Here is a 26,471-nt window from a genome sequence, read left to right as displayed (position 1 = left end):
CAGCTTCTCGTTGTTCAACCCTAATCCTATGAGTGACATGAATGAATGAACTTTCACTATACAGAGCATATAAGAGCTAAGTGCAGCTGTGGAGGAACATAGACCATTTGGGAGGCTGTTATATAAAGGGGGTGAGGCCATTAAGTGCTGCAAAGCTCAGAGAATAATCTAAAATCAGTTCCAAATGACACAAAGAGCTATGTGATAAAAGTAAGAGTTATGTTGTCTCTCAATTTAGTTGAAATTCTTTTAAAACTCCTGCAGCAGTGTTCTAGCTGACTGTTTGCTTTTTAGAATCTTGCTGCCTTATTCAAGGTCTTACTTTTACAATTTATTTTGTTGGGTGTACTTGTTTCCATGTCTGTGTTGCAGTGCCAGAAACTTGTTGGACTTCTAGTTGTTATCACCAGATAATCTGCTTAATGTAGTGACCAAGTAGAGTTGGAAAATGTTCAGAGAAACTGTGCAGGTGTTGATTTAACATATTTACTCTGCAGGGAACTCACAAAGCTGTCAAGTATCCTGGCTTTAGAGGATGCAGGTATTCAATACCATTAGCAGAGATGCATGTTTGTCACTCTGAAGTTTGGTCAGAGTTGTTTTTATGAGTCACAGAAAACCTTCGCAGCCATTGAGCAGCTTCCTCCTCTAAAATATTCCACTTAAGCTTTGTTGTGTTTGCTGCATAGAAGGTGTGAAGCTGTGAGTCATGTTCAACTTCAACATCTCTTTGAACCAGTCCAGTGTGAGGTTTACTGACTCAGGGGAAATAAAAAGCAGTGCTGTTGAAAAATGTGAGTGCTTGTTGGACTTTAAATAAAACACCACAAGAACATTTAAGGTGTAGAAAGAAATCCTCGGCAGAAACTAAATAGCTCATGAACAGTCTGACTATTAGACCTCAGTTAAACATTTTGTTTTTAAAACACAATAAAATCACAGTTTCTACACTGCTGACTCTTTTCTTAAACAAGCCACATCCAAACATATTTCTATCTATGAATGAATCTACTGCACATGAAACAAATCTTATTGCCATCACACTTGGCATGTGTATTGTTCAGGGCCCAAGGAAGTACAGTGTTGAATTTGCTTTGATTTGGACACGTGATACGATCAATATTAATACAACTTTGATAAACAGGTGACAGCACCTTGCAGTCGTTGGGGGGCGTCAGCAATATGATCTGGCCCAGATAATTTTGTTGATTTGATATACTTGATATATTTTATTTTACCAAATCGGACTTTTACAGACATTTATGGCAACAACAATTATAGAATCCAACCTCTTGAGCAATTTGTCTACAAAGTAAAAGTATAATGTTCATTTTGTTGCTGCACTGCTTTACGTTGAGCTGAATTGCTGCTCTTTTAATTAGAAAGGTTATGAACTTTGCTTAAACAGACCTCTGAAATAGCCGATATGCAATGGATGAAAAAATAAAAGCAGTTCAGTAAATCATTCAAACTTATATATAAATCACACACATGAACAGTGTTAAAGAAAATTCCATTTAATTTTATGAAAAACATTGAAAATAAAATCTTCATTGCAGATAAACAAGGTAGGATATACACAAACTCTGCACCATAGCCTGTTTATAAAAAGATAGATAGTAAAGCCACACATGAAATAAACCTGCCAACATGGTGACAACTGTATTTGTTAGGTCTACTTCAATGTTTACACCAGGGAACAGAGAGAAATGGCAACTGTCACCTGTGATAGTAGCTCACAGCTCCACATAGACAGACCCCAGCCGAACCAGGATTCATGACATAATTAGAAGAGGAATAGAAATAAAATTATAAAAATATAATGTATCCAGATAACAAATGAGGCCCCGGTGCCACCTCTGCCTAAGGTTAAGCATAACACCCTTTACTCCCTCTGTCGATTAGCGGAGACATTTCCGTTTATGTTCTCAGAGCAGTAATCCCAGCCTGGGTAAATCTGGAGGTGTAAAACTCCAGCCCCTGTCAGTTAATGTTTGTTCATTGAGCATCTCCGACTCCTAACGATGAATTTCTCCTTGACTTCAAAGGCCAAACTGACACTTCTATAGATCACCATCCTTCTGTACCATAAGCAGGATGGACCTGTTTCCCTTCTGAATCCTCTCCCCTCTCCCTGTCTGTCAGCTCCCACCCAGCTTGATTTACTGCAGGCCAGCATCGCTTGCTGTTTGGCCTCAAACGCCTCCCTGATAACTGCAAAGTGATGGAGGCTAGAGATCCCACTTCAAAGAACCCCTGTGGAGAAGAAACCCAACTTTAGAACACCATCAAGCTGGCCAAAAGATATCAGCAGAAAGTATCCCATACATCTTTTAAACTGCTTCCCAGGAGGCTGGGGGGGGGGGGGGGGGCTGCAGGAAGAAACTACGATTTTAAAATCTCTTCAGTTACAGTATAATGTCACACTGAGGCATGAAGATGACCAGCCAAAAGGACAAAGCAAACCCACTCAACATACAAAACATTTTTATCTGAAGGGGAGTGACTGTATTGTCAAATAAATTCTATTTGACATGTTATCAAACACAGGACAGTAATTGATCCACGTGCTGTAGCCAAGGTGTTTAAAACAATTGTACATTAAGGTCAGTTGTCCAGACGGTATCCCAGCCCTTCATGTGAACATTAACTGATGAGCTGACCACATTCAGCCTGGAGCCCTCTGATCGAGCACGTCCTACAAATGTTGAAACGCTGTCATAACTATCATAACTGTTACTAAAAATGATTTTAGACCAGTAAAATACTGATATTAATACCGAGGACATTGTTTGAGCGCATTTTGTTATGGAACCAAAATTTGGTGCATCATTAAACCCCTAACACTCTCCACTTATCTTTATGAAAGAGGCCCACTTTAAAGCACTATGCTAAACTACTGTTTATCAACTGAGAGGTTAATCCTATACTCCCTCAGACGCTGTTAAAAACACTGAACCAGATGGAAGTGAACACCCACATCATCTCATTGTACCATGTATTTCTTAGAAAAACTAAAACAGGTTATAAGTAATGGAGATTCTCATGGTTGCATTAGCCCCCTCACATTATTAACACATTATATACTATGAGAGCCCACTTTAGACCTGACTGTTTGGAATGGGCTGTTTGCTTGACCTGTGGTAATACTGTTTGCTGTTTTCTTTCTGAAACTGTAGAAGTCACCTGTAGCAATTGAGCTGCAACAAGTAAAGACCTGCTGCTGCACAAAGAGCTGTTCACCTGTTTATTCATAGTTGGGTGAAGCTCGACTCAGTACACAGAACCCTGATCTGAAGAAACAATGAGATATTTGCACCACATACAGTTAGTAGATAGAAAACTGTAGAATCGATACACAAACAACTATATTATCAAGTGTTCTGAAGATGCAGCCATTCTCAGTTTTCTGAAAAATGATTCAAATATTGCATTGTATATGTGAGAAAGAGAAGAGGTGGTGTGAAGGGCATAACCTATTGTTACTACTATCCCTGTCAGGATCCTGTAGGTCAAATCACCAGTGTTTATTACATCGCAAAGGGAATGTGCTGATGCCTTGTGAACTGTTTATCAAGCAAGTATAAATCTTTTCTTCAGTTTCACAGTCGAACTGATGACCTGTATTTAGTGGGGGTGACTGTTCTGGGTGTTTGGTGGTTGTTATTCGGTGTAAGGCATGGCCCAATATGTAATCGGCTATTTTTAGTGGAATGTGCAACCTCCCCCAAAGTCCGAACGACCCCTTAAATTCTTCACCAAATCTGTCATGTCCATTTCAATAGTTTTAAAACTATTAATGATGCATGTAACCAGCAATCCCCTTAATATGCCTTTTTTTATTTTTATCTTTGGACCCCCCCCCATCCTTCAAGCAAGTTTTGTCGAAATTCATTCAGGGGTTGATACGTTATCTAACCAACTCACCAACCAAGAAAAAGACAGGGTTAAAGACACAACACTTTGGTGGAAGTAAGTAAGTCCGACTGGCTATCAGGATTACTGGGACAAATCCCGGAGGGTCACCGTGTCTGTGGGCTGCTCTATTGTGAGCAAGTGGACGTGAGACTGATCCTAACATTTCCTTCTCTTATCCCTCGGCTCTTTGGCCGCTCCTTGGCTCTCCCTCCTTGACAATGCAATTTTTTGTTGTGTGTTTGCTGCCAAAACATTCCCTCACACAACAACGAAAATCACCTGGCAATCCCTTAATTGGCATCAAAGTATTAACACCTGACATATTGACTATCCCTTGCTCCCATTGCCTCCATGCATGTATTCAATACCATTAGCAGAGAAGCGTGTTCGTTGCTCTGAACTCTGGCCAGTTGTTTTTGAGTCACAGAAAACCTGCGCAGCCATTCAGCAGCTTCCTCCTTTAAATATTCCACTTCAGCTTTGTTGTGTTTGTTGTATAGGAGGTGTGAAGCTGTGAGTCGTGTTCAACTCCAACATCTTTTTAAACCAATCAAGTGTGAGGTCACTGACTCAGTGGGAATGTAAAACAGTGCTGCTGAAGAATTAAAGTGCTTGTTAGACATTAAATGAAACACCAGCAGAACATTAAAGCTGTAGAAGGAAATCCTCTGCCCATTATCATTTCTCCAAATTCTGATCAAGCCTTTTTTTCCAACTAAATTGCCCATGATCAGATCCTGATGTGTAATGTTCCTCTAGACATACTTATGCTAACTGCTGATTTTTGGATTAAGAATAGATTGGAAGGCTTGTGAACCATGATTAACTGAGTCTGGCAAAAAAAAAGTGTGTTGGATTAGAATTGATTACTTCACCTTTTATTCAAAAAGATTCACAATGAGAAGTGATTCCCTCACAGAGCGGAATTTTTCTCTTTGCGCTGAATTTGCACCATGCATTTTAATAATCCACAACAAAGACATCTTTTACAGTCAGCAATGAGGCGGGAGTCCATAGTACAAATACTATTTTGGCATAAAATGTCCCAAATCTGAGTCACTAAATGGGTCAACATGATATCATATGACAACATATATTGTTTTATCCATGGCAGGATGTAGAGCAAATACTTGACACTGATTGAAATCTACAATTATTTTGTCTCAACAAAATGTAAAAAAGCTTTTCTGTACAGCCTATTATCCTTTATAATGCTAAACAGCTACAGCTATCCCGTTGTCTCTCTTTAAAAAGTGCTAATTGTCCTCTTCTTCCCAGGTCTTTAAATCCTCCAGTCCAGCGCTCACCCACACATAATGAAACACTGCTTTTGCCTCAGCAGTCACTCAAAAAACCCAACAATTAATTCTGCCACCGGTTGGAGCCTATTGTTATCTGAACAATGGTCAGTAATTAGCCACATTGAGCCGATCTCTCAGAGTAAGTGTATGTTTTCTTTGGAGAGTGAGATGTACCACGCTGCTGAAGATATCGAGCTGAACACGGTTCAGTGAATGTGGAGGTAGAGCGCAGGGCTGACATCTCTCAGGAGAACGCAGCATAGTTCAACAGCACACACACTGCTGCAAATACACCTCACCGAAACTAACAATCATTACAACCTGTTCCATAGCAGGGGCCAAAAACTGGGTTGTCCAACAAAAGCGAACATGACTTGGCATAATTCAGTGTCATCTGGCATGTTGCTGCACCGGCCATTTAAATTCAGAGACAGTAACTGCCGCAGTAACTTCAACACTGCTCAGTGTTTTGTTGTCTGATAAATGTTATGGATGTGTTTTTCAAATATTCATGTCAGAGCCTACATTCAAGTCAATTAGTTGATCGACAGAAAGAATAGGTGTCTGAAATCACTCACTGTATAGTGCACTTCATAGTGAGTTCACCATTTTGTAGTGTATTTACGAATGTTTAGTGAAGTTTTATATTGTTTTTATGATATAGTGCACTATACGCATTCTTTCCCACAATGCATCATGAAAAGTAGTGCACAACCAAACAATATGTACGATCATGCATTGCGCTCACAGCAGAGAGACAAGAGGAGCAGGAACAGTCCGCTAAATCGGAGAAGTTTGGAAACGCTGCTGGCCTTTTTTAGTTTGAAAACTGGAGGGCAGTGTTTTAGTCTGGACAGGCAGAAATGGAGATGTTAATGGTGACATAGAAACTAACATGACCTTCTTCCAGAAGGATACAACCAGCGTTAGCCTCGACTTCTAGTGTAGAAAACGAGATTGAAAATCAATTACCAGTGTTACTAACCCTGTTGTCTGTGCAGCTGTTGCACAGTTAAATTCAGCATTTTAAAATGATACAAAGATTTAGATTCCTCTTTATGCTCCCACACACAGCATGCAACATGCAAACATAGGGAAATTTGACCTCTGTATTTAACCCATCCGTGTGAACGGAGCACACACGGAACACACGGAACACAGTGACCACACACGGAACAGTGGGCAGCCAGGAAGGCGCCCGGGGAGCGATTGGTGGGTTCGGTGCCTTGCTCAAGGGCACCTCGGCAGTGCCCAGGAGGTGTACTGGCACCTCTCCAACTTCTGTCCATGCTGGACTTGAACCGGCCACCCTCCGGTTCCCAAGCCAACTGCTTACATGTGTGCGCACTAAATCGACGTGGGTCATTTCTGTGTGAGGACACATGAATGAATTACCATTCTGTGAGGAAGTGTCATCTTTGACACAGATTGCAATAATTGGTGCTAAGTGTTTAAAGTATGTTAATTGTCTCCATTAGCTGTGGATCATCGCCTCTGCTACAAATGTTGACTGTGTTGGAGAGTGGGCCAAACACAAACTGGAGGGGTCTGCAGACCGAGAGACTCCCTTAGCACTTTCTTCACAACTTAAAAAGATGAGTTGACCTAAAGATCACGACCATTATTAACAAATGAATAAATTATAAATGATCACTTGTGGTAGCTCAAGTCTTTAATAAAAGACCCTTTCAAATTAAAGCTTTCTCAACTTTGTAGCAAAGAATCTTAAACATGCAAAACTCAAGTAACGTGCTTGGATGTGCAAACATTATGGTGGAAGACCTGTTCTAAACTAAACTCAGTTCCAAAACAAGGCAAAGTCCAGACTTTGTTAAATGATGTCCTGCAGCTCCAGACAGTCATTAGAGCAGAGAAACGATACGCCCTGACAGAGTGAGGTTTCCCTCGGCGGGATGGATGGATTTCTGGAGGAGAGCAGGAGAGATAGTGAAAAAAAGAAAGAGAGAAAGCAGACAGCTGCTTCTCACACTCATAAATTAAAATTGACGCTAACGCTGGAGCTAATGAGTGGAAACAATGAAGATGAATGTTGTAAACATTCCTGGCTCATGTCAAGATGAACTTATTAAAGAAACCCAACAGCACGTCATTTAGGCTGCCTCAGGGTCATATGTGAGTTGTGTGATGTATGTGAATTCCAATGAGACCTACTGCCTGTTGCATCAGTCTGACAGAGATCGCCACGAGACAAAAACCAAAACCAAGAAAATGCCTGGGGTGTGTGCAGTTAGTGTATAAAAATTGAGTTCAAAACTAGTGTGGAACTAATTATCTCAATGCAGTTAAATCTAGCTTAAACAGTCACAGATGATGCTGGATCAAGTACTATACTTATTTTGAATACTCGTGTCATCATTATGTGAGTCTGCCTATTGTTAGCTATAGTTTCAGCTCTTTATCTATATATGCCTCTCTCTTTCTCTGTGTGCCCACTATACGTTATTGTACTGCAATCACATTCTCAATGAAGCTTTTCTTTCCACATTTTTCTGTTTTGTTGATAGACAATGTGATAAGGAGGAAATAGTGACTGAAATGTAGCCCATTAAGACGACATGATAACCTGCAGTCATCTCCAAGTTATCTTCCAAGCTGCTGAAATCCTCATTTCACAACCAATGTTAAAGTCAAAAGCTGTGTGTTGATTTTGGCTCTATAATGCAAAATGGTCAATCAGATAGAAAGTTGGGAGCGATAGAACATATTTCTTATGTCCAGACATGAACTCATAATAACCTGGGAACGAACGCTGCCATCTTGCAGCCAGAGTCGTACAGTTGTGAGGATCGAGCTGCGATTATAAGGCCCCACCAATTTGTCCAAATGACCAATCATGAGTCAGTCTCAGCTGATAGTCATAAGGTTTCATCCGGTATTATAGCCTTAAAAAACATATTAAAACCAAAGTTAATTCAGATAAGATAATCCATCATTTCTCTCACAGTGAAATGTTACTAGCACTATGATAAGAACTACCAAAAATGTATATAGCCCATGTGACGTGTCTGTGTACATGAAGAAGAAGGATTTATGACCCACACTGCAGTCAGCCAAGTGGCAATCGAGAAGCATTGACATCACTTTGGAGAGCGGTCCTGATGTCCATCTTTATATATAGACCATGGTTAAATGATGTGCTTCCTTCGTCTTGGTAATAAACTTTAGAAAGGTGTGCGTCTCGCTCTGTATATTCCAGAGTGTGCAGGTGTCCTGGTCAGTAAACTGTCTTTCCCTCTGATAAACTGTGTCAGCTGTCGTGAGACAGCTGTCGAGCTGCTTTTCCTCATAGACTGAGAGGAGCTAATTACTCTCCGGAGAACTTCAGTGTTTGTTTCATCACTATGAATACTGTTTGTCTATTTATTCCTTCATGCTGAGTCAGGAGGGGGAATAATTATTCCTCTCGAGAGGACAGATACTTTATTACCAGACAGGAACTTGTAGTATAATTCCATATACAAGGCTCAACAGCCCCCATGTTCCATCTTTCCACCACGTTTCTTGAAAATGTATTCTGTCATAATTGCGCTATTGTGCTGATAGACAAACAAACCAACAGATAGGGTTGAAAATGTATCTAGCAGCATGTTGATGAAACAAGTGCTTTTGTTTCTCAACTAAAAATAATTATAATAGGTGCCTCTGCTTTGACTGAAATATTTTTACTTTAGACAGGTCTTATTAAAATTCGGTTCAGGCGTTACCCTAAGAACCAGTTGTAATAACTTTTTTTAGCCCCTGACTTTCCATCTTGCACCATCTTCAGGTCAAAAGTTTTGTTTGTCCAATTTCTTTGGTTCGTAACAAAGTACCTAAAAATGAATGCCTTTCCCAAACACATCAATTGTTTAATGCCACCTAGTAAATGTTAGCATGTAAAAAGGCTAACTGAAGGTGCTAATGATGATGTGTTTGCATTGGGGATAGCTCAGAGGTTTGATGCCACAGAACACTTGTTCGGTCTGATCAAAAACTCTGAATCTGTTTCAGGCTTCACAGCAGCAAGCGGGTGAGTTGGTGTTTGAGCCCTGGATGTGTTTAAGTGGGACGGCCCAAATAATTGCGTAAAAATATCTTTACAATGCAGAAAAGGCTACTGAAGTTTTTTTCTGCTGTTAGCTGCTGACAGAGTGAGATAACTCTGTTGGTTATTCCACATCAACTCAAACCACTGAGAGGAAACTGAATAAAAGAGCAAAGAAATCTATACTAACATTAGAATTGATTTAGAGTTAGCTTAGGTCAGATAATCTTGGTGAAATTCATACAGTATGAAGAGTTTCTTTGTGGCCCCTGCATGTCTGCAGCAGGTTTTAGTCACTCTAATGAAAAGGTTTTTTTTTTAAATAAAACCATTTTTTTGGAATGGAAATAATGCATTACATTTGTTTCAGCTTCTGCAGAGACCACTTACTGTACGTGTCTATGTCAGCGGTGAAACCAAAGCAATAAGACTAACACTGTATACTTCAGCATTTGTTTAAATTTCACAAGTCATATCAAAGTCATCCTAATATTTAAAAATGATATTGTTGCATGTTTTCCTAGTACCGTGCAGCCCTACTCTGCTCTCAGCAGCCCAGTTGAAGGATTGTGGGTATTATTCCAGTTTGATCTTTCTCCTGATACACACACTCAAACCTAAGTAAGCTACCTTGACCTGAAGTATTACTAGTCTGGTCAAGTTCAGTGACAATAATTGTTATGGATTTAAATAAATTTGTGTTACAGTTTTGCAAAACACGATCATATTCACTTCAACATTTTTGTCACTTGACTGATCATCAGGCTATATTTAAATGAATAAGAGCAGACAACCTAAAATTACCAAAGCTTCTTCAGGTACTTGGCTGCTAGGTTGCTATGAATGTTTCTCTGTGGACTTTGTGTCTCTCTCATCTTCTGTCTCTTCATGTGACCCCACACTGACTCCATGTTGAGACCAGGAGTCTGTGAGGGCTAGATCATCTGTTGCAGGGCTCCTTGTTCTTCTTGTCTCTGAAGATAGTTCTTTATGACTCTAATGGTTAAATGTGTTGTTCTACACAGCAGAATGAATTTGAGGCCGATCAGAAGTTGTTCGCTTAAAAGTGCATGGGCTAAATTGAAACAGCTCATAGATTTTCATGCGGGTATCCACCTTCTTTGTGTTAGCTGTTGTCTGTGGTGCTTCAGCACTTGGGATTCTGGAGCGCTCCTGTGAGAAAGCCGTGTTAGCAGGTCCAGTGGCTAACAATAGTTGTTATTTTTGTGGCAGTGAATGTTATCTAAGGGTTCCTTTTCAGGTTGTCCTCCTATCCCATGAGGAATGATAACATTATCTCGTTTGAGATGTAACAGGTCATTTTCCACTTTAAAAACTGCTCTGTCTCTCTCCCACACTTGGAGTAGAGATGCTGCTCTTTCAAATCAAAAGAAAAAGTTGAAGTAGTTCAGGCATCCACTCCACACAACTCTGGGGCATCTTCCTCTGGAGGTTTTCCTGACAGGTCCGGCTGGTTGGAGAGCTCAGGGTGGACCAAAAACCCGCTGGGGAGATTCAACTGGATATCTCATTTGGCACGTCAATGCCTCTGGATCCCCCAAGCGGACCTGAATGGGAGACATCTGTATTACACCAACTCCAGATAAAATCGCCAGAAAAAGGATTTATGTTTTCTTTTAGCACTTGTTCAAATGTCTTGAGACCCAAACATGTCTTTTTCTAATAATTCAAACAGACTGAAGGTGTGATCCTTACAGCATAACAGCCGTTCACAAGTGACATACACTCAGTCTGTTCATACATCACTTCATCCTACACTGTCTGAGGGTGAGAAACACTCACATACATATGCTTCCATATGTGACTGTGTGTATCCATAATGCAGAGGCTCGTCTCCACAGTCCACTGAGCTGATGTGCAGAATTGTGGAGAACAGGTATCTGAACTGAAGGACCATTAATGCTGAGCACTTTACATCATCCCCTCAGGGCAGAGATGACTTCAACTCTTTGACCAGAAACTAAACAGTGAAGTTAAAGTCATTAAAGATGTTCAGAGGACAGTTTGGCTTCAGGCCCCCCTGTGTTGCTTTGTTTACTCAGTGGGCGGGCTGGATCCTGACTGGCTGGTTGAATCATGTATTGCCTTAAAGTGTGTGTTTGTTCTTTGTGGCGGCTGCAGCTCTTCACCACTGACACCAGGTGAAAGCTGGCATCAGCTGTTTTTTTGAGGCCAAAAAGTCAGCTGCCCACGCCAGGACCAGCTGGCTGTGACACAGAGCAGCAGCAGGGCAGACACATCGGTGTCCTAGGGCTCAGACAGGTCTAAGGCAGGGCTGGACAGAGTGTCAGCAGAAGGACAGTGGAGTTCATCGATTTTTGGCCGCCGGCAGGTTTCGGTTACTCAGATGAATAATGTGGCCCATGAGCAGAATCTGAGTGGGGATGAGTCTGAATTATTTTTAGGAGAAAACAATACGGATGTATTTGTTCTGATATTTATTTCAGACTTTGCAATTTGAGGAACGGAGATGATGGGGAAAAACAAAACATTTGAATCAGGTGTAGAGCAGCAGTAAAGGAAGCATGAAATATATTTACAAATTCATATTTTTCCACCAAAGTTTCTTCAAACAAATCTCTATGAATCTGTCAGGTTACATTTTTTTAAAACATCATGGATATTAAAGTTTGATGGAATGATGCAGCCAATCGTAGTATGGAGACTTGAATATATTAGTCAGAGGTCATTTTGTCGTGGCGCTGATCAGCTGATGTTCTTGGCTTTTCTCCTTAAAACTGCACTCAAACACTTATTTTGTTTTTACAATTATATTTTGAGGGGAAACATTAAACCATTTCAGGACACTGGAGACTGGGGTTCACATCCACGTTATTTTGATCCAGCATGCACCAGAATGTTATTATCAGAGGTTGATGATGTTTAAACTGTTGTAAACTGCAGTTCCCTTTCTCTCGGTGTGTGTGTGTGTGTGTGTGTGTGTGTGTGTGTTACTGCTGAATTCAGGCGTCTGCAACAGTTCAGAGACTCGCTGTGAGTCGCTTTAGAAAAAAATATGTAAAATACAGGCGTTAGTTTTTCTTCTCTTTCTCATCACACATTGAACTTCAGTTCACCTTGTTCTCTTCTCTGAACTTCAACAGACTGTACACCGTCAGAGACATGTGACCCAGGTTACCGTCAGGAGTGTGTGTTTTCTGCAATGAGTTTCATATCAGACTCCTGAGGATATGATTTATATCTCTTTCAGACTTTCTTGTCCCAATCAGGACAGTTTCCAGTGTTTGATTTGAAAAACCTCCTCACGTCCTATATCACATGATGCTTATGTTGTAATTTAATTAAAGTTAGAGCAGCCGACTTGTATGTGACTGCAGTGTTCCAATACATAAATGATTAATGGACCCCCGCTTCTCTTGCCTTGCATATAATTTTCATGAGCGTTGACCTACAGAGTTATTTGTTATAAATGGTTTAGTTTTATTTTCATTAGGAACTTATCGCCTGCAATTTTAAAGCAAAGTCTATCATTTGTACTGGAAACTGTTTAAAATGGTTGTAATTCTGGGAATCTTATAGTCAATCAAAAATCAAATTAATTTAAATCTAAACTGAACAGAAGCAGGACTCATTAAGTCAAGGTCATTAAATCAATATATTCCTCCTCTGGTTGAACTAATTATGTATTAAATATGGTAAATTTCTCATTTAGAAACAGTGCTGCTGACTCAGTTGATGTGTGCATGTAATTTGAGTTAGTGTTAAAATAGCATTATTAGATTTGTAGAGTTGGAAGTCCTTTAGGAGTGATTTATTTACAATTATGACTTTGTGTTCTTACTCAATATAATTTACGGTCGATGTAAAAATATAATGCCAAAACTCATAAATGACTTAAATCTTCATATAATAATTGTACTTATAGTGGCTGTTAATGAACAGCCACCTCTGTTTCTTAATTTAATGTTGATAGTTAGCTCGTGACTCACTTGTGTCGTCTATCACACTTATAGCTTAGAGGTCTGTGAGATGTCAGAAAGGTGACATTTTGTTTTTACTCAGAGGATTTCATCACAGATTGAGAGAAATTGAGACTGAGAACCTGCATTTTTTATAGTTACAACTTAAATTTAATAATTTTTATAAAATATGCAAACAACTGTGATCTATTCACTGATTGTACTATGTGCTGCTGTGGCTCAGGTTGTCCATACTTGGGCCAGTGTTGGCAATGCGGGATGTGTGCATGGGTGGATGAGATCTGTAATGTTCATAAAGTGGTTGTGAAAACTAGAATTGCTGCTATATGAATGCAATCCATTCAATCCTGCAGCTGATAAGAGCTATGTGACAATAATGTTTCCATATTTATTCAAGCATCTTTGCACTCTGCATCATTGCACTATTTTTCCATTTCACTGTTATTGTGTTTTTATATTCATACATATATGTATGTGCTTTGTTGTCCTTGTTTGTTTATTTGTCTATTTCTGTACGTTGAGAGCAAAGGAAAATCTGGCCATCTTGAGTGTTTTCAACTTTTCTGTGGGTTAGGTTGCATTCACTTGTCAAAATGAAGTTAATATTTATTGCAAAATGAAATGAATAATGAGGCAGGTGAGGGCACATGAAGGGGGGGGGGTATTCTTTCAAAAAATAATATTTTAAGCCAACATGTGTGAAAGTCTTTATTATTCATTTTCCTACAATGAATAATTTACAAGATATATTCATACTGTTCAGAGCTGCAGGGTGGAGGGGTCGAGGCCTCAACAACTTTTTCCAAGTATAGAAAGTTAATTATGTTTTAAGAATAAACTTGTTTTAAGAAATCATTGGGACATTAAAAGCGTAAATTATATGAGCTATTTAAGCATTCCATTAAATGGCAAACTGCCTGTGTGTTGGGTTCTTTTTTTTCCTGTTTGGTCCTTTTTGAGCAGAGCAGTGAGTCATTTTGACTTCATCCTGAATTCAGGATTGCTGCAAGAGAGAAAGATTAAGAGAAACGGAGCAGTAACAGCAGGATCCGTGTAAGATTTTTGCCCCAAGGCCGAAGCTGTTTGTTGTCCCGGAAAGAGCGCGATGACAGTAAATAGAGCCTTTACTTTAAATAAGAAAATCAGAGCTCTGAGTGAAGGATGATGGACGTCTGCTGTCACCTCAGATGGATTTCTTCTTTCATCGTTTAGTCAGGCAGAAAGCTTGAGGCTGTCGTAGGATGACGAGCATCAATCACTTGCCAAAGAAAACACCAGAGATGGCAAAAAGCGAACGTGTCCTCGAATGTAAAGATATCCACACACACACACACACACACACACACACACACACACAGGCAGATGGGGCAAATGATCGCCAAACAACACTGTTAAAGTAAGCAAAGTGTTTCCACCCCAATTTTTGTCTTGATAGAAATAAACTATCATCACATAGTCTCTGCTATCAGGTGTTTATTATCATTTTGTTATTTATTATCAGTTTTCAGCATTAGTCTAACCTGTCGCTGGAGAAGACAGACAGGTCAGTTATAGACAGAGAGACAGACAGGTCAGTTATAGACAGACGGATGGATAAACAAACAGACAGGCCAGTTAGAGACAGAGAGACACACACACACACACAGATAGACTTTTACAGTGCCAATGTCTGAGTTAAGACAGTAGAGTGATTATAGATTATAGATCCGTTCAGACGTTCTGAGCTTCTACCCTTGTTCAAAATCAACATGTGAGTGGAGCGGCAGCGGTGATAAATAATGAAATCATCCACCACACGCCCTCACCACTACCTCCGTGTTTTCTTTTTTGAGCAGCTGATTGCACCGCTGTGAGGCTGGAGATATGAGTGTGTGGCGAGCTGATCAGCAGGGTTTCCAATTAGGCTGCTAATTAAAATTGCTGTCCTCCAGTGGTGGCAGCGACTCCTTCAGAAGTCACCAGCAGGGCTCAAGCTAGATCCGTCTCTGATCTGCAATTTATTCAAAAACCCATTTGTAACTCTGTGACTACAGCGGGAGGCTCATTTCACAAACCACATCAGTTATTATTGTGATTATAATCATTACTGTTGTAATTTCATACCACTTTTTTCCCCCACAAATCTGCTTGTTAAAGGACTGTAGCAGATTTTGTCAAATTTTACTCTATTTAATAATAATCACTGATTGTAATTCACATCCCTGTTGATTACTTTCCAAATCATGCCAATCATCAAATTTTGTGCTCATATAGTCTCATCTACTTGAGAATGTCACCCTCACATAACTCCTCAGATGTGTTTAACCCCTTCACTTTGCTCAGTAGCTCCACGTGAGGGGCACCGCCACCTCCGACTCAGGGGCCAACTCTATGGCCACAGCCTGGAGGTCAGCCATCCAAAACCAAATCATCTGCATTTTGCTCCCACTTAAAGGAATGAAACTCTATTTTATGAGCAGAGAACAACAAACTGCAAAACTCTGAAATGTATGTTGTAATGATTGTATTATTGCCCAGCTTTAACATTTCAGTACCAGATCTTATTTAGCAGCACTTTACATGTTAGTCAGATGAACTGCAGCTGATTTACATCTGCGGCTTGCCGGAAAGCCGGCTCCCCTGATGGTAGCATGTGCGACAGATATGATCAGACCACACACGTAGCTTTGTTTAAAGCAGCTCAGAGCTTAGAGGAGTTTCATTGTATTAACTAGTTAGAGTTGGAGGCATGTCCATTTGGGTGCAGCCCCTGGTAAAGGGCTGGATTAGTTATGATAATGTGCCGGTTCACTCTGCATGCTCCGATCACACATACACAACCATGTGATCTGCTCCAGAAAAACGGCATCAGTGCATCTGAACTGCCATTAAATCAGATAAAACATTGTGAAACATTGGCATGGTCCTTTAAATACAGAAACATGGTGTGTAAATATGAGTAGCTGATGTGTTTTTAATGGAGCAGCAGCTGACTGAGCATCAATAAGTGATGCTGCTGTTTATTCAGCTCACAATGCATCATTAATGCTAATGGAGGGTCCTCATCGTATACTCATGCAGCTGCAGTTATTTCTGCCTTTACTGTACTCTAACTGTGTGTGTGTGTGTGACTCACACATCCATTAACCGCATATTTCTGATGCGATCAGTCTCCACGGTCACATCAAGACCTCATATCTGACACCAGACGTAGGGGTTGGATTTAGAGCAGTAGAGTTATGCTCTGATGTTTTTTCTTTTTTTTTTCTTTTCCACACCTATTTTTGTCATTGCTTCTCTGAGGGTGTTTTACTTTTGTTGCTTCTCAATATGCATTAAATCTGTTGTAAACTATAGGGTAGTGAGACTCAGAGTTTTCTAAAAGTAGTTTTTCTCCTCCCTCCAGGTTTGAAGCGTAAGGTGATGTGAGGAATTCTTCTTAAAATGTAAAATGGGTAATGTCTTCAGAGTTTCTGAAAAGTTGACATTTTGGACAAAACCTTCCACCCCTAATTTTTCATGTCTCTCCAAATTGACCATTAACTTGTCTCGAGTCTAAAAAGTTAGCAAAGCATCAGAAGCTCAGGTGTGTTTGACTTCAGCTCTGGTGAAAATAAACTTCAGCCCCATGTGTTAAACCTGCAGCGCTCTGATAGTGTCGGCTCTCAGACAGGTTTGTATTTACTGTACAGGTCTTTAATTTGCTGCTTGTCGCTGAGCGAGTCAGGCCGAGTGACATTTGTATTGCTGTCAGGCCCCAGGCCATCCATCTTCCTCCCTCCTCATCCTCCTCTGTGAATCCTGATGAGGCATCCGGTGGCACACGGCCTAACACCTCAGCCTCTGACTGAAGTGAAATCAATCAGCCCTTCAATCCTTCTATAAAGGACCATTATCCATCCCACCGGGCCTGTCGGCCCTTCTGCTTTAGGATCTATGCCCTGATCCGCCTCCTAAATTCACAGAGCACAACTCTCTAACACGACTCTGACAAGAAACTGAACAACAGGAAGCAGAGGAAGGTCAGGATTTAAGGTTCAAACTCCTTCGGTTTAAATCTCAACAAATATACTGTGAGATACAGAGACATGTAAAAGATTTCTATCCTCTAACTTAGTTGGCTGTCTCCCACTTTATAGAATTAGGAAGCACAAGATAAGATAGAATCCCATGCTGTTTGGTGGATAGGGTTGGTACTGAAATCCAAAACAACTTCGTAGTTAACATTACACTAAACTCTGGTGGAAAGATACTCTTCATATGGCTCTGGCAGCACCTAACATTAGTCTACAATCAGCTAAGCGAAATTTCCCAGCACTCAGCCCCATGTTGGTAGGTTTGGGTGGGTGTATTCAGGCCTATAGAGGTGGAACTGCATCTGTTGGTGTTATAACCCAAAGTCTCTATGTCGAGGCATTTCTTAGTCTCTGTAGGCTTCTTAGGGTTCAAGTGGGCTACACACCGTGCCAGTGTTTATACTTTTCCAACTGTTTGAAACTAACATTTACCTCTCCCGTGTCTCCACAGATTCCTCAGATTAGCTACGCTTCAACAGCTCCAGAGCTCAGCGACAACACTCGCTACGACTTCTTTGTGCGCGTGGTCCCTCCAGACTCCTACCAGGCTCAGGCCATGCTGGACATTGTGACGGCGATGGGCTGGAACTACGTCTCCACGCTTGCCTCTGAGGGAAACTATGGCGAGAGCGGTGTGGAAGCCTTCGTCCAGATCTCCAGGGAGTCAGGTAGGAAAACCTGAGGTATTTTTGACTGTAGCCTAAAGTGAGATCTGAGGGTTTGCTTGGCCACTGGGCTTTTCAGGCTGCTGGTATTTAAACTAGTTGTAAGATTTTGCTGTGTGCATGCTGACGAGTGAGCAGGAGGAGAAGGCGTGTCACTGACCCAAGATGTTATTACTCAAGAAGCTGATGCTTCACCTCCACTGGTCACTGTGAAGTAAACACATCAACTTTCCCTGATTAAATTGTTAGCGCTTCAAGTAGAGCTCCGGGAATAATTATATATAATTATAATAACTAGATTGTGAGAGACATGTTGAAATCCATCACTTGCTATGTATATTGGAGGTCACTGTGTGTGTGTGTGTGTGTGTGTGTGTGTGTGTGTGTGTGTGTGTGTGTGTGTGCATGTGTCGTGTGTTTCTTAGATGAATCAGAGGTTGTGATTGGCAGCTTCAGACCGTCCCATTTTCTCTCCGACAAGAAAACAAACTGTAAAACCCACTGAAGTTGAATGCAGGCTTCTCTCACTTCTCATATTTCTTAAACAATATCCAGTGGATTTGGTACAATAAGTGTCAAAGAGCAGGATGAGGGGAACAAATTGATGAGAAGAAAAATGTCACATGAAGTGGATACTCTCTTACATTTCACAACACTTGTTGCATTCCCTCTACAACAGTGGCTTATTGTGCAGGGACATGTCAATTGTTGATTGGAATACAACTGTGGCTGATTATACGTTTGGGGCTATGACAGAGCCAGCTGTTGGCATAGGAACTGTACTGTAGCGTTCATGCTAACACTTGTTCTGTGTAATCAGTTATGTTTGTGGTATTGTAAACTGCACACTGACCTCTCAATATAAAGTAATCCCTTTTTTTGGTGGGTTTTGTTAGTTTGCAATCTATAAACACCATTTATACACAACATTTTCCTGAATGTATGTACCTGTATTTGTTTCTGTAATGTTTTTCAATATCTGCAGAGTAACTAAAGGTTTTTTTCTGTTTTTTTGATGGTGTTTGGCAACTTTTGGTGCCATACATAAAGGAATAGTGCTGTTATTACATATGTTTTAGTTAAAAACCTATAATCCTCAACAGCAGGGACTAATAATCTATGTTGGTCAGTACCCTTAACTTCAGACAGACTGGGAAATTTGCTTTCACAATGATGTACTCGCACATTTTATTATTGTGCATTTAGAAAGCAGAATATCTGAAGTTCAGATTACTTTCAGTAAGACTGTTTTTTGCAGGAAGTATCACTGTAGTAATTATAGGCCTAATGATCATCATGTTGCAGCTCATGTTTGTCCTTCCAAACAACTCTCCGGAATTACTTCATTATTACAGAGACAATAGCTTCTTTGTTGAAGTATTTATAAAACATAACAGACTGAAAATTACCCAAACATATATATTTAATGAAACTTTCAATATAATTGTATTTGTATAGCGCCAAATCATAATATACATTATCTCAAGGCACTTTACATAGAAGGTCAAGACTTTAAAATCATATCACAGTAATATAGAGAAACCCAACAGTTCCCACAATGAGCAAGCACTTTGGTGACTGTGGAGAGGAAAAACTCCATCAACTGTATTTTTCATATTCTGACTGTCACACTCTCTGGTTACATTTACATTTAGTCATTGGGCAGATGCTTTTATCCTAAGTGACTTACAACTGAGGGGCAACACTAATATTTCAGCATAGTGGAAGAACTGCAAGTAAGTACGAGGTGTCAAATATCTTCAATTACGCAAAGTGTGGGAGACAAGGTAAAGCAGTGCACCAAAAAAAGGGATGGTTAACTTGGACATGTTAGAGGTGTTTGGAGAAGAGGATAGATAGATAGATAGATAGATAGATAGATAGATAGATAGATAGATAGATAGATAGTACAGTACACATATATGTGTTTATAGGCCTATATGTGTAGATGTATATACATAAACTAATTTAGTACTTAATACTAATTAATGCTGCAATAACTGTCAATTATTTATTTATTTTGCTCATATTATATTCATACCAATTTTACCACATATAGTTATATTTATATTTAATCATGTCAAATACTGCAATTTTTTCTTTTGTGTCTTACTCTCTGTGAATGTTGGAACTGCTGCTGTGACAAAACAATTTCCCAACTGGGATCAATAAAGTTCATCTAATCTAATCTAATAAATATAACATGTTAAAGGTTCAGGATTTAGTGACATCTAGTGGTAAATTTGTATATTGCAGTTGAATACACCTCACCTCACCCTCCCCTTCTAAACGTGACAGAGAACCTGTGGTGAACTTCAGTTGTTATAAAAACTCAAAAGGTGTTTAGTTGTTCAGTCTGGGCTACTGTTAAAAATAAAACATGGCGGCCTCCATAGAGAGGACCACTCCTGATGTAAATATAAAGGCTCCATGCTAGGGAAAAGAAAGCAACGCTTCAAACAATTTAGGCAATTAAACACTAGTGCGAACATTACTATTCAGTTTATACCAATATATCACTTTCACCTAAATCTTACACACTGAAACTTTAAAATGATAATAGTGTTCGATTATATAAACACAAAATAATATAAACTTAAATATATAAAAAAAAGGAACAAAATAAAAATTGAAATGAAAATATTTGAAAGCCAACTGTACATTATTGGAAAGCAATGCTAACAGAGCCAGTGGTGTGTCTTCAGGAGGTTCCTGTAGACGGAGAGGAAAGCCCTCCCTGCTCTGACAGCATTTAGCAGCTCAGTCCGCCATCGGGGGACCACAAACAAGAACAGTCGTGACTGTGACTGCCGTATGTGCAGGGGTGGCAGTGCCAGACAGTGTTTCTTAGAGGAACAGAGTGACCGCCAGGTTCACTAGAAACCTGACGTCATATTTACAAACTCTGACAATTCCCTCTCTTGCTGTTACATTAGCCCAAACGTTTCTAGCAAGGATTCTAAGCTTGGTGATTTAAAAAACTCATTTATCTTAATGACTTTTATCTTAGTGAGGGTGTCCCAGTTTCTCAGTATGACACATTAATTTAAAAGGTGTGATCGGTTCATAGAAAAAGCCTATTTGACGTAATTAATATCTGAGTTGAATAAATTGTAAGCCGCACTTAGCTCACACGCTGGGTTGTTTTATTTATTTGCTTACATTTATATACCATGCTGCTAATTGTGTAACATATTCATATTAACGCATGGGGAAATGGCTCAGCTTGCTGATGAGTCTACATACTGTATGTAGCAGCGATGCGTGTAAATCTACTGTAATCCAGCAAACAAGCCACCAGGGATGGAGGCAAATAAAAGAAGCAGATAAACCAAGCAGACAGATGACCAGTGTTTACTGTGAAGAAGCAGGTGTGAGAGAAAACTGCAGCATATTAACGCCTCATTCCTTCTGGTTGTGTGTAGAGTGGTTCTATGTGTTGTTGTTCAACTGCAGCACAAAGTTTCTTCTTGCACAGGTGACACTAACTCAAACCCCATCCTGGTAAATCTTATTGAATAATTTAACTTCATTTTCCTATGTGCTTAAGACCCTCTATAAAGTCCTCCTCCTGTCACCTCTTAAAAGCTGAGATGCTTCAACAATTTTATTTTCACCCAGGTCATAACCGTGAGAACTTCTTAGATAGGCCCTACTTCTAAGAATTCTCTTAGACTTGCGTCACAAGGAGCAGCGCTTTGTATAGGAAGCTAATGCATCCGCTTCGTGCTGTAACAGACATATTTAGCTGGGCATGTGATACTGGTGTAATACGTTTGAAAACGGCAGCGGTAATTATGAAGAATGGCTGCGATCGCTGCGTTTAAAAGCTTCAGATGAATACAGAGACGCTGTGCAGAGAGCAGCTGTGGCTCCTCTGGGATCAGTGAGTCTTCAAGACTGCTGCTGCTCCACGTGTTTCTGCAAACGCACAACACACACACACACACACACTGTTTAACTACTTCATTAGCAGACTGGATTTCATATCTATATTCACTGAAGTTACATGTGATGCTGCTGCAGGAGTCCCAACACATGGAGCAGACATCATATGGGAAGATGTGTTGATAAGAACTGATCACTAATTAGCTTCTTGTTCACTGAATACAGAAATATCTTCATTAAATGATCTTATACTCTCAAACCAACAAAAGAGCCCTGGTTATGCTGACTTTTTAAAGATTTCATTCTGGTGTGAGAATTGCGTAATAATTAGCTGTAAAACTATTTCCTGTCTTGGCTGTTTAAGTGGTTTAAGGAAGGAAGATAATCTGAGACGAGAGATGGAGGGGTTCAATGAAAGGAGATATGGGAGTAGAATATAAAAGGAGAATGTATATAGAGAAGAAAAAGAGGTGCAGGAAAACAGATAAGGCAGGAGAGAAAAAGATGAGGTAGATGGAGCTGGAACAGAGAGATGGAGAGTAGGAGGCTTATGTTTAAGATAAGGCATAAAAGACAGTGATGGAAAATAAGGCAGAGGGGTAAAGGGAGAAGGAAGAGGGATGAAATCAAAGACAAAAGGTGGGAAATAGGTAATGAGGTAATGGGGTATTGAGGAAAGCAGGAGGTGAAGAAAGAGGAAGAGTGGAGGAATAGGGAAAACAATGGGGTTGTAAAAAATAAATGAGGAGGAGATGGGAATGAATTATAGGAGGGAAGGAGATGGAGGAGGAAGTAAGAGTAGATTAGAAAAGGGAAAGGGGGCTGAAGGAGAGATGGACAGAAATGCTGAAGAAAGCACTGAAAGGAAAGGAGGAGATAGTGGAGGGTTAAAGAAGGATCTCCTCCCTGATGATCCAGCTGCTGAGACGTGACCAGATGTTACTCATGTGTGCAACCCGAGGTCTACTGAGACCTGCACTAATGGCTGCAGCATCACACCGGATCACTGCCGCCGATGCCCTGTGAATCCTCCATGGCTGGGAGAGCTGAGAGATCACAGTGTTTTCAACCATTTGTCTCTAAAGCTGCTCAGCACGGGGGCAGGTCAACGCTTGAGTTAACCTGAGGAGGGGGCGGAGCTCTAGGACAGCTGACAGGTGGAGGTCACCTCTTAACAATCTGTGATATCATAGTTGGTTCTCTGGGCTGCTGGGAAATAGCTCCACTCGACTCCACGAGGATCTGGCAAAAGACTCACAAAGCTGCAGGAGTGTGTGTGTGTGTGTGTGTGTGTAAGGACACTGTTGTCCAATGTTGCCAGATCAGTAGTGCCAAAATTTCCATTAGGTACGATAATTTGATAATTTTGTGACAGTTAGTATTATCAGTTGTAATCTGGATAGTAAAGTATGGATCATGTCTGTGTTTGCGCACCTCTTCTCAGGAGCAAATCATGCTTGCGATGATGAACGTGACGTGACTCGCTATAGCACGACGACAGCACTCAGCTCAGTTTGTTCCTGCAGCGGGGGACAGAGCATTTCAGAGCAGTGTTTCAAAACAAGTGCTCTACGGAATCTCAACACAGCTTCGCAGTGTCTGTATTAAGCGTCCCATCCCTACTCTGGTCGCGTTCGATCATTTTCCTCAAAATACGATCATTTTAACATTTCACATCGGGCAATGCTACAGTGAGACATTCTGCACACAGCGTCCAGCACACAAACACTAAAAAGTGACAGTGTATTGTAGAACTGTTTGAGGAATCACTAATGACAGGGAATAATTGTGAAGTAGCTCCAGAGCATCAACACTGGACAAACAACATTATTCTCACTTATTAGTTTCTCATGTAGGCGCAGGGAAGAGATGAGAGGAGTAAAAACGACCGTTCTTATGATCAGTCATCGAAGCAATGTCACTTTCTGATGACACAGCTAATGTGTTGTCCTGTTCAAACTATAACTGCTGCAAGAGCAGAGCAGTGGCCTGTGTCCGAGTCAGGATGTTCAGAGTCAGCACTTCTGGTTTGGCCATAATACATCAGAAGCTTGTAGTTGTTTGGTCAATGCTTTTTTAAAATAAAAAACTATATTTGTTATTTGCAGCCTCACAACTCAGTGAGGAATCTTCCTCTCCCTTGCACATGTAGTTTCAGTGCCATGTCTTTCATTTTACCTAAAACTTGTGTTGTCTTTGTCTGGGATTCCACAACAGTTAGAGAAAGTAAACGTTTGTGTCTTGATTACGGCTCCTGCCTCCCCGCAGAGTGTCTCTCCTGCTGGGCTGCTGACAGCGCTGTCAGCCAGGCACAACATCTGAGAGTGTCATGCTGCCCTCTGATTCCATTCCGGATCTTTACTTCCATCAGCTAGTTTTTTAAGACAACATGCAGTTTTGTAAAGTTTACAGCGCACCACACTTTTACACCTGCACTGCTCTGTGAGTGAAACGTAACATGACAAAAGTGTCGTGTCAAATATGTTTGCATGTTTCCGTTGAAATAGTGTGACAAACATCTATCTGCACATTGATTAAAATAATTTATGTACAGTTTATTACAAACAGATCTTTCAACTAATGTTCTGCTCAGAGAGTCATAGCTCATACTGTAATCAAATAAGGATTTCTTGATTTTTTGCATCATGAAATTGAAACTCTCGTTATCATTCTCCATTATGTCATATCCAGGCTATTATAAGAATGTATTTGAATTTGCGTTGATAATTTAAGACCTTATACATTTTAAGGGCTCTCAATAGACAAAAGTCAACTGAACATCAAATGATGCAAACATATAAATTTTTCTATCTATAATATTCATTTATTTATATAATATGCAATTTTGCTACAGTTCATATTAATTAAATTGACTCCTGTCTGATCCTGACAGTGGGAGTTATTGTGCCTCAACTCTCCTGGTATAGAATAGGTTTAGAAAGATAATGTAAAGAAAACACAAAGTTTTTAAATACTTATTTTTCACACATCTTTGTTAAACTGCATCAAATCAAAGAAGCTCATATGGATTTTTAAGCACATGTTTTTTAATACGTTTCCGAGTAGTTGCTGACCCACCCAGCTCATAATCAGTCAGCAGCACCTGGAATGCAACGGTGTGGCAACACAGTCCCAGACCTACAGTCAGCTTTCCATGTGATGAGCCATGTGGGCGGACCTGGTGCCTCTCTCCTCCAGGTTGAGCAGTCCTGGGTTGTTCCGTGCTGGCTCACCGGGCTGACGACAGCGCAGTTCACAGGGAGGAGAGTCAGTGAGCTAGGTGAAGCAGCAATACATTTAAGGAGCATTTACATCATATCACTGGAAAATGACAAAAAAAAAATTTTCCTTGAAGCTCCTTGTCTGAGCTGCACCCCCTTTCACGCTTAACTAACATTCTGCAGGACAAATCTAAATGCCTCAATGATCAGTTCCTCAGCTTGATAATCCTTTTAATTATGAATCAAATATCTTTCCTTGCCCATTCACCTTTGAAGTGTTTGAACTCCACCTGAACGCCAGAGAGCCTTGACCTCTAGTGTGCCCAGCTGAGTCACTGTCACCACCACGCAGTAAATAGACAGGATCCAGATGAAGATGACCTTTGGCTCCATCACTGTAAATATTCTCCACTGCAGCCTGTAGGACGGCCTTCATTTGAGTCCATGTGAGTTCTCATCCTTGGGCCCTACATGGGCCAAACAAACACATTCTTGGAATCAGTTTCTTTGCTGGTTGCTTTTCCTGATTCACAGAAAATGAACACATGAGAACAAGTCGGGTTCACTACTGATTCTAACTCAATTAGCAGCATGGTTTAAAAATAAATAGACTTTTACCAAGTGTTTAGAACATTAATACAATTAATACAAAGTAAATGTATTTTCCAAAGGAACAGAAATAATAAAATTCCATTTGGTCATAAAAGCTCCAACACCACTGTGCCTTTATAAGCACTGATCTCAGTAACTGTATTTTTAAATGAGTCAGTCACAAGAAAAACTACAAATAGATTATGGATCAAATGTGGATGAACACATTGATCATTATGTGTAACTGCAGGGAGCACACACACACACACACACACATTTATTTTACTAACATGTAAGATTTGTTTCCAGTGACACATTATTGAGTTAATAGTAACTTAAGTGTTGTGAACATTGCTGTTGCTCTTGTATGGTTTTCTCCACATCATGTTTAATAAAAGCACCTTATGTGATGGAGCTAAGAGGAATATCTGCTGCCGACTTTAGAAAAAAAAAAACAACTGGTTGCTTATCTAAAACATTTAAAGGTACATTTTGAGTCATGTAGGTAAATCAGCTGGAGGGCAGAGGCTCTCAGTTCTCTGTTGACTGCTGCTGTCAATTCACAACAGTTCTATACCTCCGTGTGATGTAAGCATAGGTGGACGCAAAGGTGACACCCCGAGAACACAGAACCTCTCCACATGAATTCTGGTCTGGCAGTTTGACTGGAGTGTCGAGCCTTACAAAAGTACTAACCCAACAGTGGTCTGAAGAGCTGTAATTCTCAGTCATCACACTGGTACAATAAGGCCAGAGTGTGAAGTCATTTATCAAACACATCCCACTCTGTGTCTGTGTTGTTAACCTCTTTTTCCTCCATATCGT

The 26,471-nt window shown here is 40.3% G+C and overlaps 1 protein-coding gene across 2 annotated transcripts in view; it reads left to right on the top strand.

Moving 5' to 3' along the window:
* grm8b (glutamate receptor, metabotropic 8b) overlaps nucleotides 1–26,471 on the top strand; it is a 120,094-nt gene that overhangs the window by 24,765 nt on the left and 68,858 nt on the right. For both annotated transcript variants that reach the window (XM_069528450.1, XM_069528451.1), the window contains one exon: nucleotides 17,733–17,949. In XM_069528450.1, the coding sequence (XP_069384551.1) occupies nucleotides 17,733–17,949 (217 nt within the window). The remainder of the gene's footprint in view (nucleotides 1–17,732; nucleotides 17,950–26,471) is intronic.

Source organism: Paralichthys olivaceus, chromosome 7, assembly GCF_024713975.1.
Source record: "Paralichthys olivaceus isolate ysfri-2021 chromosome 7, ASM2471397v2, whole genome shotgun sequence".
NCBI lineage: Eukaryota > Metazoa > Chordata > Actinopteri > Pleuronectiformes > Paralichthyidae > Paralichthys > Paralichthys olivaceus.
The sequence above is the reverse complement of the archived record's forward strand: the minus strand, read 5'-3'. Positions and strand labels throughout refer to the sequence as shown.